General features: G+C 26.3%; 1 protein-coding gene across 1 annotated transcript in view; it reads right to left on the reverse strand.

The window, feature by feature from the left end:
• The window catches only part of LOC119612661 (GATA zinc finger domain-containing protein 14-like), a 34,589-nt gene extending 20,837 nt beyond the window's left edge, over positions 1–13,752 (reverse strand). The window contains exon 1 of the mRNA XM_037968491.1: positions 10,878–13,752. Within this exon, the coding sequence (XP_037824419.1) occupies positions 10,878–12,734 (1,857 nt within the window). The 5' untranslated portion in view covers positions 12,735–13,752. The remainder of the gene's footprint in view (positions 1–10,877) is intronic.
• Between the last annotated feature and the right edge of the window lie 241 nt (positions 13,753–13,993).

Genomic DNA, 13,993 nt, shown 5'->3' on the forward strand with positions numbered 1-13,993 from the left:
ACAACTAAAAAGATGTGCAGACTCTAGGCTATCTAGGTCTAGTATAAAGTTGTTTAGACGCTGTGTCTTTTCAAGTAAACAATTTCTCTGACTCTGAGCAATATTTTTATTAAACAGGTTTTAAGACTCTAAACAGACTCTAATGAAATATATTTTTTTGTGCAAAAGCTTTAAAATGAAACGGTTTTTAGTTAAAATCCTAGTAAATGCAAAAGCTTTTTAATGATAAAGGCTTTAAGTGAAAAAGCTTTTCAATGGAAAAGGTTTTAAGTGAAAAAGCTTTTTGATGGAAAAGGTTTTAAGTGAAAAAGCTTTTTAATGAACAGCTTAATAGTGGAAAAACGTTGAAAGTAAAATTTTATTAGATAAAAAGTTTATCAAAACAAAAGCTTTTCAAAGTAAATGTATTTCAAAGTAAAAGCGTTTTAGTAGAAAAGCTTTTAAATGAACAGCTTTTGACAAAAAAAAAATAATAATAATAATAAAAAAAGCTTTTTTGTGTAAAGTGTTTTAAATGCTTTTCAAAGTAAAAGCTTGAAAGCTTCTATTATAAAGCGTCTTTAAAAGTTAAAGGTTTTTCCGATTCTGAGCAGCTTTTCTATTAAACAGATATTCAGAATCTAAACATCAAAAGCTTTGTAATGAAAAATATTTTAGTGGAAAAGCTTTTAAATAAAAATGTTTTTAATGAAACCCTTGCAAAATGCTAAAATTGTTGCGGGAAAAGTTTTAAAAAGAAAAAAGCATTTTTGCGGAAAAGCTTTTTAGAGAATAAATATTTGAAAGTAAAAGCTTTTTATAGAAAAAGTTGTTCAAAGTAAAAGTAATATAAAGCCTTTTAATGGAAAGCTTTTTAAAACTTTTTCTAATAGAAAAATCTTTTAACAGCTTTTACTAAAATGTTGTTCAGTCAGAAAACTTTTTAATGAAAAATATTTTTGTGGTAAAGCTTTTAAATAAAATTGTTCTTTCGAAAACCCTTTTTAAATGCAAAACTTTTTGCTGGAAAAGTTTAGAAGAAAAAAGCTTTTTTGCGGAAAAGCTTTTTAGAGAAAAATCTTTAAAAGTAAAAGCTTTTTCGAGAAAAAGTTGAAAAGTAAGTAAAAGTAAAAGTAATATAAAGCCTTTAATGGAAAGCTTTTAAAAACTTGTTCTAATAGAAAAAGCTTTTCACAAAGTAAAAGCTTCCACTAAAATGTTGTTCAGTCACTGTGTCTTTAGAAGCAAAAGGTTGTTCTGACTCTGAACAACTTTTCAGTAAAACATATATTCAGAATCTAAATTAAAAGCTTTTTAATGAAAACTTTTTTAGTTAAAAAGCTTTTAAGTGAAATAGTATTTAGTGAAAACCCTTTTAAAAATAAAAGCTTTTTTAAAAAAAAGGGTTTTAAATGGAAAAGCTATTTAGTGCAAAAGCTTTTTAGTGAAAAAAACTTGTAAGTAATAGCTTTTAAAAGTAAAAGCTTTTTAATGAAAATGTTTTCATAATAAAAGTTTTTAGTGAAAAAAATTGCTAATGGAAAGCTATTTTTCTGTAAAACAGATGTTCAAAATCTTAATCAAAAGCTTTTTAATGAAAACTATTTTTAGTGGAAAAGCTAACAATAAAAAGATTTTTAATGAAAACTCTTTTAAAAATAAAAACTTTTTAGTGTTAAGGGTTATAAGTGAAAAAGCTTTTTATTGCTATTGCTTATTAAGGAGATAACCTTAAAAGTAATAGCTTTTAAAAGTAAAAGCTTTTTAGAGAAAATTTTTTTCAAAATAAATAATTTTTAGTGAAAAAGATTTTTAATGGATTTTAACCATTTTAGTGACAGGTTTTTTTTTATGAAAAAGTTTTCTTAATGAAAAGAGTATTCGAATGCTTTTCAAAGTAAAAGCTTTAAAAAAACGTTTTCAAAATAAACTTTGTTAGTGAAAAAGCTTTTTAATGAATTTTAACCATTTTAGTGAAAGGGTTTTTTAATTAAAAGGTTTAGAGCTTTTTAGAGGAAAAACTTTTTAAGGAAAAGCTTTTGAATAAAATAAAACTCACTTTTTAGTGCAAGAGTTTTATAGTGAAAAAGCTTTTTAGTGAAAATTTTTAAATTATATTCAGAGAAATATTTTTAACAAAAAAGCTTTGGGTGATAGAGCTTTTGGTGAAAAAAAGCTTTTAAACCTCACACTTTACAACAATTCCAATATCTACAGTAGAATTTTATCAATTTTTTTTTATAAAAAATTTCTTTAATTTTATAATTTTTTCCTCTTTCAAAAAGGTCAATAGTTTGTTTATATATTTCACAAAAACTCCATTAAACAATAAGTTTCAACTACATATTTCATAACAGCCAGACAACATGAGACTGTGTGGTTTTTATCAAACAAAATTGCATTTTCAAATGCAAAACTCTTCTGCACAGCAATCATATGAAATCCCCATGGGTCATATAAGTCTAAAACAAGAATCAACCAAACAGTACAAAAAGTTACAGAAATATGGTTTTAATCAGTATTAGAAAGTTTTCAAAATGTAACACGCCCATATGCAGGCATAATAATGAGAGAAAGACTAGAGACTAGAATAAAATTATTAATGAGAAATGGGTACCAGCAGTAAATTAAAAATTTAAATTAAATAAAAAAAAAATTCTAAAAAGATTTTCAATATATTAAATTAAAAACATATTAGTTAATAATTTTTTAATACTAGGGTGTTTACTGTACCCAAACCGTTTAAGAATTTAATTTATACAATTTAAAAATAATTTTTTTACAATTTTTTCTATTTACAAATGGCATCCAGACAACACAATTTATTAATCGAACACGTTCAGAGATGAATACTTAAATAAAATTAAAAAAAAACTCTAATACAAACACCCCCACTTTAGTTGGGTTTTAGTGCAAAAACTATTGGGAACGACAAGAATTGTATGTTCTTTTTTTTTTTTTTTTTGGTTTTGCTCATACAATATTAAAATTATAATATCAAACTAAAGACATGAAAACTGCAGAATATTTACATAGAAATTTGTGTGTTTTTTGTCGTGTTCTTCAAACTACTAGTCTAAGCGTTTTGTTTAAATGTTTAAGAAAAAATTGCAATTCTTGACATGTGCATATTCGATGACGATTTTTGTTTTCTATTCGTGCAAAAAAAAAAAAACATTTATAGAATATTCTAAAAACTGTGTATTTTTAAGTATTTGCCAAAGTGTTTGAAAAAAAGTGGAAGAAATGAGAACAAATTAAAAAAAAAAAAAAATATTACACCAAAAAATGAAAGATTTTTATATGACTTCCTATTTTTGTCCAAAATTAGGACAGAATTTTGTTATAAATTAAAAAATAATTTTTTGGGTTAATATTTTTTTTTTTTTTGATTAAGTTTGGGAAATATTTAAAAATAGCAAATATTGAAAGAAAAAATTATGATATTTCGTTCACATCCACAAATCTAATAAAGAAAAGCTATAAATATTATTCCACCAACAAAGTTTTTTTTTCAAAAAATTTTTATATTTATCTTAATGTTCATTTTTTACTAAAAAATCAAAAAAAAAAAAATCCAAAAGCTTTTTCATTTAGAAGCTTTTTTTATTATAAAAGCTTTTCGTTTTAGCTTCTTCATAAAAAACAAATTTATGTATATAAAAAAATAGTTTTATTAAAACTTCTTTAGTAAATTATTGTAAAAGCTTCCACATTTAGAAAGTGTTTCCTTAAAAAAGCTTTTGGTTTTAGAAGCTTTTCGTCCAAAAAAACTTTCTGTTTTAGCTTCTTTATAAAAAAATGTTTACATGAAAAAGTTGTTTTCTGAAAGCTTTTCGTTATAAATAAAACTAAAGCTTTTTCATTACAAAGCTTTTTTATTACACAAAATATTTTATATAAATCCTTATATAGAAAGCTTTCTTACATTTTCATTTATTTAAATGTTTAATTGACAATTTTTCATTATAAAGCTTTGTAAATAAATAATTAGCAAAAAAGCTTTCTTAAATTTGATTTATTAAAGATTTTCTGAATTCTGCATTGTAAAGCTTTTTAGGACAGTTTTCACTAAAATGCTTTTTACAAAAAAAAAAAAAAATAAATAAATAAAAATGCTTTTTTAGTAAAAAGCTTTTTTATTAAAAGTTTATAAATGAAATTAAATTTTTCCCTAAAAGCTTTTTTAATAAAAGTTTGTATATGAATAGATTTTTTATTAAAAGCTTTTTTTAATGAAAATTGTAAATGAAGATTTTTTACTGAAAGCTTTTTTACTAGAAGATTTTTAACAAAAAAATTAAAAAAAACTTTTTTAGTAAAAAGCTATTTTAATTAGAGTTTTTAAATGAAATAATTTTTTATTAAAAGTTTTTTTAAATTTGCAAATAAAGATTTTTTTACTAAAAGCTTTGTAAATAAATAATTAGCAAAAAAGCTTTCTTAAATTTGATTTATTAAAGATTTTCTGAATTCTGCATTGTAAAGCTTTTTAGGACAGTTTTCACTAAAATGCTTTTTACAAAAAAAAAATAAATAAAAATGCTTTTTTAGTAAAAAGCTTTTTTATTCAAAGTTTATAAATGAAATTAAATTTTTCCCTAAAAGCTTTTTTAATAAAAGTTTGTATATGAATAGATTTTTTATTAAAAGCTTTTTTTAATGAAAATTGTAAATGAAGATTTTTTACTGAAAGCTTTTTTACTAGAAGATTTTTAACAAAAAAATAAAAAAAAAACTTTTTTAGTAAAAAGCTATTTTAATTAGAGTTTTTAAATGAATATATTTTTTTACTAAAAGCTTTTTTATTAAAAATTTTTAAATGAAATAATTTTTTATTAAAAGTTTTTTTAAATTTGCAAATAAAGATTTTTTTACTAAAAGCTTTTTTAAAAGAAGATTTTTTAACTTAAATGCTTTTTTATTGAAAAGTCTTGTACTAAAAGCTTTTAGCTAAAAATCTAATAAAATACCTTTTTTAGAAAAAAAATTTTAGTGGGAAGTTTTTCTACTTAAAAAAATAATAACTGTTTACCATTGAAAAGCTTTTTCGATAAAAGCTTAAATGGTTTATTAATAAGAGCTTCTTTAATATAAAGTTTTTTCTCTGAAGCTTTCTAACTGAAAAGATTTTAACTAACAGCTTTTCCACAAAAAAATATTACTTTTTATTTATTAAAAATCTTTTTCGATAAAACCTTAAAAGCCTTTCCAATAAAAAGGTTTTTTACTAAAATATTTTCCACAAGAAGCTTTTCTCAAGTTTTCCCATTTAAGGTTTTTAAGTTTTTCTACTAAAAAAACAATAACTTTTTACCATTATAAAGCTTTTTGATAAAATCTCAAAAAGTTTATAAAGAAGAGCTTCTTCAATACAATTTTTATCCCCTGGAAGCTTTCGAACTAACAGCTTTTTATAGAATAGTGTTTTCTAAAAGTTTTTTTGTTAAAATGCTTTTTACTAAAAGCTTTTTTATACAAAAGCATTTTTACGCGCAGCATATTTAGTGACAAACTTAAACATTTTAAAGTTTTTACTAAAAGCTTTTCCTTTAAAAAAATTTTACTTTTTTTCATAATTTTATTATTTTTTTTTTTTTCTTAAAAGCTTTTCCAATAAAAAGATTTTTTACTAAAAGCTTTTTACTAAAATATTTTTCACTAGAAGCTTTTCGTAAGTTTTCTTATTTAAAGTTTTTCTACTAAAATAGATAATAACTGTTTAACATTGAAAAGCTTTTTCGATAAAAGCTTAAACAGTTTATTAATAAGAGCTTCGTCAATACAAAGTCTTTTCTCTTGAAGTTTTCTAACTGAAATCCTTTTTTAGGGAAAAGTGTTTTACTAAAAGCTCTTCATCTTAAATGCTTTTTGCTAAAAGCTTTTTTCATAAAAGCTTTTCAGAGAAATGGTTTTACATTTTAAATTTATTAACTAAAAGCTTTTCCACTAAAAAAATATAACTTTTTGCAATTGAAAACCTTTTTCGATAAAACTTAAAAGCTTTTTCAATAAAAAGCTTCTTCAATACAAAGCTTTTTAGTAAAATATTGTTCACTACAAGCTTTCTAAATAATATCCACTTTGTGTTTTACTAACAGCTTTTTAGCTACAAAACTATTCTTCTAACAGCATTTGCTGAAAAGCTTTTTAGTGTCAAGCTTTTTCTTATAAAGTTTTTAAATAAAACGTTTTTCCATAAAAAAAATTATCAATACTTTCTTCATTTAAAAAGCTTTTTCAATAAAACCTTAATAGGTTAATTAACAAAATTTCTTTTACTAAAAAGTTTTTTAGTAGAAGCTATCTAACTCAAATGCTTTTTCCACTCAAAAGCTTTTTAGTAGCAGAAAGCTTAAAGTAAAGGCATTTCTCATAAAACGTTTACACTGATACATAATTTGAAACAATAAAGATTTCATTTAAATTGATCTGTTTAGGAATGTCAATAATTGATTTTGAAAGTGTTATGAACTTCTTTTTAGATTAAATTGCATTTAAATGCTTTTAAATCGAAAGCTTTTCACATACATATTTACAATTTTTGTCTTATCACAAAAAATATGTCATTGTCATTTAAGAATTCATTCAATCAAGCTGAACCTATAGCTATAAAATCGTCATCATCATGTCAAATATTATTTCAACTCAACGTGTTATTATTAAGATAAGATCTAACAAATCTGTCTGAATATATAGAAATAATACAAATCGAATAAAAAAGTTTTAAAACGAGATCACATTGTTAATAAGTCTCTCAGATTACATGAAGGAAAGTAAAAGAAAGCTTTATGTAATAATACCAAAAGATTCTTATAGTGTCTTTTATTCATTAACATATTGCACAAGATCTTCCAAAGAGTTCCTTTAAATAGAAAAAAGAATATCAATCAATTTGTTACATTAACAAATTCACAATGTAAATTTTAAATTTGAATTTCACAATGATGAATTTTCAAATCGCATTTGACATTTTGCTCTTTGTGTTTCACATTGAAATTTATTCGTCCGTAGACGAACAGACATTTACCCGCACCTGTGGGTCTAAAAACCGGCACGAACCTCTGGTCCATTTTGCCATTCAACCGCCTTTGCCATTCATCGTTTAACAATAAAGTGAATTAACAATTAACTATTTACGATTTTAAACAAGTAGACAGACAGACAGACAGACAGACACATGCATAATAAATAGATTGTAACAATGAGTAAATGTAACCGCAAAAAGATAATGATGGTGTTGTGGGATAGGAATACGCGGGGAAGACCTGAGGGGGCATATAGGAGGGATTTACCCTGAAAACAAAGGCTGAAAATAAAATGTATGCGTCAACCTGAGTCTTGTCAAATGGAAGCATCTATCCGTATATACATACAAGTTGTCTGATAGATAGATGAATGGTTGGCAGATGTATGGATCGTTGGATAGATGGATGGATGGATGGCTGAATGAGCAACCTATGACAATAACAACTATAATGTTCACATATAAAATGAAAACAAAAGCGGTCAATGTTGAAATTGTTGTTGTTATTTCTTTATTATTTTTCAATAATTTATATTATGTACATTATTTTTTTTTTTCAATATTGTGTAAATACAAGTGTTTTTTTGTTTTATAAAGAATATTAAAAAAAAAAAAATATTGCGAAAAATTTAAAACCACCTAACTAATTATATGAAAGTTTCGATGAAAAGAATATCGCGTAAATCGATCTTTCAGCAAAAGATAACATATTGACATCTTTAGCAAGTATTGAAGAATAAAGTTTTTTTAGCGATAGAGAAAAAAGTGGTTCCAAAAATACGCCCTTTCATAATGGAATTCTGTTTTTGTTTAAAAAAATTTCCTAAACAATTGTGTGTAAATAATATAAAAATACTTGATCGAATTGAGAATATTCCACCTTGACGTCAGTTATAAGAGTGCAATTCGCGAATATTCCTTAACAAAATTCTCTAGAATTTTTTCGCGATTAAATAAAAGAACAAACGATTAATAATCTCGAATTATATTGCAAGAATTACTCAATTGTTTCAAAAATGCAATTAAATAGTAAACTATTAGTTAATTCGCGAATATTCCTTAACAAAATTCTCGAAATTTTTTTCGCCATTAAATGTAAGAATAAACGATTATTAATCACTAATCGCAAGAATTTCTCATTTTGTTCAAAAATGCCATTAAATTGTAAACCATTAGTTAATTCGCGAATATTTCTTAAGAAAATTCTCCAGAATTTTTTCGCGATTAAATGAAAGAACAAAAGATTATTAATATCGAATTATATCTCAAGAATTACTCAATTGTTTCAGAAATTCAATTAAAAAGTAAACTATTAGTTAATTCGCGAATATTCCTTAACAAAATTCTCGAAATTTTTTTCGCCATTAAATGTAAGAATAAACGATTATTAATCACTAATCGCAAGAATTTCTCATTTTGTTCAAAAATGCCATTAAATTGTAAACCATTAGTTAATTCGCGAATATTTCTTAAGAAAATTCTCCAGAATTTTTTCGCGATTAAATGAAAGAACAAAAGATTATTAATCTCGAATTATATCTCAAGAATTACTCAATTGTTTCAGAAATTCAATTAAAAAGTAAACTATTAGTTAATTCGCGAATATTCCTTAATAAAATTCTCGAAATTTTTTCGGCATTAAATGTAAGAACAACTAAATATTAATCTCTAATCGCAAGAATTTCTCATTTTGTTAAAAAATGACATTAAATTGTAAACCATTAGTTAATTCGCGAATATTTCTTAAGAAAATTCTCCAGAATTTGTTCGCGATTAAATGAAAAAAACAAAAGATTATTAATCTCGAATTACACCGCAAGAATTTCTCAAATGTTTCAAAAATACCATTAAATTCTAATTCTCGAATATTTCTGAACAAAATTCTCCAGAATTTTTTCGCGATTAAATGTAAGAACAAATGCTTATTAATCTCTAATAACAAGAATTTTTCAAAAATGTCATTAAATTGCAAACGATTAGTTTAATCGCGAATATTTCTTAAGAAAATTCTCAAGATTTTTTTCGCGATTAATTGAAAGAACAAAAGATTAATAATCCAGATTTATATTGCAAGAAATTTTTAATTGTTTCAAAAATATAATTAAATATAAATATTAAGTAAATCGCGAATTCTCAAGATTTTTTTTCGCGATTAAATGAAAAAACAAACTCGACTGTTATAGAATAATATTGCTCAACAGAACTCTATAGAATGAAGAGCAAAATATTTGCTAAAGGTTCACTTCACTTAATGGTTACTCTCTGCTAACTCTGCATATGTTTATAAAAGAGAAAGAAGTGATTTTACTACCTTGAACATAAATAATTTTTGAATAGTTTCAAAGAAGTGATGGGAAAGGGATTTCTTAACCTTATCGGGAATATTGCATAAGTGATCGTAGATAATTTATTTAGCTTAAATTCGTGAGCGAAAATTTTCTTGCTACAAAGTTTAGAGACAGATCTCGAAAGTTCTCTAGAGAAGGAATTTTTTCCAACTTTGAATAGACACTCTTATTTACATAAATATTTTTCGAGAACCGATTGCGCAAATGATCGTGGAACTAATTAATTTTGGATTCCATAACTATTGATCTCAATTGTTTCGACAATTTTTCCAAAAACATGGGAATACAAAAAATTTATCGCAAATATTTAGTGAGAAAACTTTGGCGATCGATTGATTTCATAGAACTAACCTTTAAAGTGAATTTCGGTTCGAAGACTTTTCCAAATGACTATCGTCATAACTCGCTGGTATGAGTATCAATCAACTGATAAAAATTCCTAATACGATCGTAATTTTTATAGCAAACAGTTCGTAAACAAATAGTCTAAACACGAATATAGAGAATGGTTTGCTAAAGTGATCGTGATATTGAAAAGCTAGTAATTAGAATATCGCAAATTAAATCACGTATATTTCTCCACAAATCACTCAAAAACTAAAAGATTGTTCCATCAGTATATGGGAAAGATAAAGATATTCTCTAAAAGTTTCTTGTAAACATTAAAAATCGATTAGCATCGATCGATTCATTTTAAAAGTGTCCAGTAAAATAGGTAATTCGATCGTGATTTCTCTTGCAAACATTTCTCAAGATATCACTCATAAACGATAAAATAAAGAACGAATTACAAAAGTGATCGTTAAATTGAAAAGTTGATCAATATAATAGAATTCGATCTTGAATTCTCTTGCAAACATTTCTTCAATATATCACTCATAAACGATAAACTAGAGAACATATTGCAAAAGTGATTGTAAAAGTAAAAAGTTTATCAATATAATAGAATTCGATCGTGAATTAAATTATCAAGATTTCTCATTTATTCGGACAAAAACATTAAAAAGAAGGTAGTGTAGAAGTAGAAAAGAGTTCACATATTATCATTCTTTTGAGGAATATAGAATACTCTCGCGATTATGCTCTTGAACTTTATAATGAATACAAAACTTTAGTATAAGTTTAGCAACTGCATTCGCGAATATATCTCGAATTTCATAGAATGAAAAAAGAAATGATCAATAGAATAGAATATTCGATCCTGATTTAAATCTTCAATATAATCATACAAAATCCGTTAAAAACATTAAAGAGAATTTAGAACCAAAGTGATTGATCAATAGTAAAGTTTGAATAAGATATTATGCTCGTGAATATTATTATAAATACAAAATATTGAATATGAACTATATTCGCGAATATTATCTCGAATTTGATTTGGTTCTCATCGAAATGTTATATATTTGTTCACTGTGCAAAATTCTGCGGAATTTTTTCGAAAGGTTTCATTAAAAATGTTTACAGATAAAAACAAACGAACTGAGCTGTTAATTTGAATACATAGTTATTTTAAGACAACTTACATCATTCATAGTTTGACGCTTTGTCCAGGCAGCAGCAGCAGCAGCCGGAGAATAAGAAGAATATTTGTTATTATTATTGATGTTGGAGGCCGATGTATGTGGAGTATTATCATTGGGTGATGGTCGACGTGAACGTAATGCCTGCATAGCACGTTGATGTTGCAATTGTTTGCGATAATGTTCATGTTCAATTTTATTCCATTTCTCATCGGAAAACTTATCATCATCATCATCGTCATTAGACGTTGTTGATTCGTCCGATGTAATGTCATCCTCATAGTTAACGGTGTCATCATAGTCTTCACCATTATTGTTATTATTATTATTGGAGGCTTTCATTATTTGTGGGGCATGTCTTAAATGATAATTGTATTGATTCGGGCGATAGTTATAAGATGCATAGGAGTTTGGTTTATATAGAGGTCTTAAGGGATTTGTATAACGTTTAACATTGGTTTTATCATTGGCTTGTATGGTGGGATATTTGGGAGATTTATTGATTTCCTTGTCATCATCATCATCATCATAGGAATAATCATCTTCCTCTGATGTAGTAGCAGCATCAGTGTCAACATTATCATTGTTATTGACATCCTCAATGTCAGCGTCTTCATATTTAGCTGTCTCATCTAATATTTGTGGTTCTTTGTTTTTATTGGCCTTTTCGTTTTCATTGTCATTTTCATTTTCCTCATGTTCATCTAATGACAATGAAATTCGTTTAATGTCTTCTTTATCTTCCTTTGCTTGGTTATTGGTGGCCTCCGCCTCATCATTGTATAAATGATTATGAGGATTGTTTGTATATGTTATGGTTTTCCAATATTTATTGATTCGTCCAGTGTGTCTTAAATGTGGTTGTTGTTGTTGTTGTGGTCCTTCGGTTGTCATTAGTCTAGATGAAGGAGGATTCATATAAGAACTTTCACGATCAAAATAACGTTGATATAAAGGTTTGTTGTTGTGGGTAAGATTTTGCTTTCTCATTTGAGCTTTTAAATTGTGATGCAATTGTGATTGTTGTTGTTGCTGTTGTTGCTGATTATGATGTTGAGAGTCTTGCGTAAGATGATGATGGTGTTGATGTCTTAAATGATGTTGTTGTGGTGGCCATGTATTGTATATCGCTTGTTTTGCCAAGCGTTGTTTAGCCAAATGATGTTCATGACGACGATGATGGTGGGGTGGTGGTGTTGTTGTAGAAGAAGTCATGGGTTCCCTTAAAGCTAACTGGATTTGTTGGTATCTTAAATTTCTATTGTGTAAAGATAATTCTCGTTCTTGTTCTATGGCCTCATCGTCACCATCATAGTCTTCTTCATCATCATTATCATCTTCATGAGCATTTTCTTTTTTTTGTTGCTTTTGCTGTTTCAGTTGAAAATCTTTTTCCGCCATTAGTATGCGTTGTTTGTAGTGTTCCTGGTGTCTTAAGTTATGTGCTGGCTGTATCATTTCTATGACTTCACTAGAATGTTCCTCTTCTTCACCCTCCTCCTCCTCCTCCTGTGTGTCCTCAACCTCATCATCATCATCATCGTTAAAATCTGTTGACTTGAGTCTTTTGAAAGTGTTTTTATCTTTTATTTCAACTATTCCTGCCCAGTTATTGCCTTGGTGCTGATCAGTGCTTAGCATGGTCTCACCTTTGTTGGCGGTGGCATTGTTCTTGTTCGATTCTTTGGCTTGAACTAGAGGACTTAAGATCAGTATTGAACAGCAGCTTATAAATATCATTAGCATTAAACTCATTTTGCTAAAATGCCTTTTCCTTCGGCGTGGCATGTGATCTTCAGCAATATGGGGGCCATTTAAAGACCATGTGTTGTTGTTGTTGTTGACATGTGTGGAAATCATGTTGTTGTTAGTTAAATTCTATTCGTTGTGTGTTTAATTTTTTCTTAATTTAAAAACTATTTTTTTTTTATTTTTTAAAATTTTGTTAAAATTTTTTTTCTTTAAAATTTGTGGTAATTTTTTTGTTAAAATTTATTATTTATTTATAATTGAACACTTGTTGTTGTTTTTGCTTTATTTTTCTAAAATTTTGTTGTTGTTATTTTTAAACTTTTTGAACGACAATTTGTCACTAATCCAAAGAAAAACACTTTAGGTGACACACTCTAGCTGACAGCTCTGTCACTGGTTATAACAACAAAACCAAAACCACTAAATAAACAACAATTGCCAAATGGCAAAAGCACACCTCTATTTAAAATTTACACACTTGAGCGTTAAGCCTAACAAAACGCCGACGTCTTACGTTTAACTTAACAGCCAACACACTTTTTTTTTTTGTAATTTGAAGTTTCTTTAAAAAAACAACTTTTTCTTAAAATGGCAAAAGATTTCCTCTATATTGCTTAATTTTCTTAAAAACAAAAACAAATTCTAAACACTTTGTTTATTAACAAATTCAATTTAAATTCACCAAAAAAAAAATTGTAACGCGCGCGCATTTAAAATTCAAGTTCATTCACAAAAAAACCCACTAACAACAAGCCACCAAAAACAAAAAAGAAAAAAGGTGTAAATTACAATATTTTCAATTAACCTTTAGTTTCCTCTTTTTTTCACACAAAAATTCTTTAATTTTTTTAAATCTTTAACAATTTGTTTTGAACTCAATCAAAAATTAAGCAAAACATTCTTCTTTTGCATCTTGTGGCTGCAATAAATGCCAATGATAGAATGTTTGGAGAGCGAAACGTAATATAAACAAAACAAATCCAACAAGAGAGCGTAGTGGTCAACACAAAGATTCATTGATTTTATTAATTCTTTTTTTTTTGTTTTCTTCAAATTAATTTTCTTTTTATAGAAAACTTTTTTTTCAATCACTTCTATTACCGTCGAACGTTTTGAACAGTTGAACGTCACGTTATAAACTGAAGCATACCGATACATAAAACCACAGCAGCAGCAGCAGCAATAAAAGCAACAACAACTAAAACACAAACGGAAACAATATTTTGTATTGTATTCATTCTCCCCATTACATTGTATACAAAACAATAACACACACAGAAACTATGAAATGCACTTACATTTGCAACATTTTTAAATTCACAGCAACATGTTGCTACGCAACGCCATAAACAATAACATCCACTATC

Source organism: Lucilia sericata, unplaced genomic scaffold (assembly GCF_015586225.1).
Source record: "Lucilia sericata isolate MDLA Ls3-8-SP2 unplaced genomic scaffold, ASM1558622v1 Contig001789F_arrow, whole genome shotgun sequence".
Lineage (NCBI taxonomy): Eukaryota > Metazoa > Arthropoda > Insecta > Diptera > Calliphoridae > Lucilia > Lucilia sericata.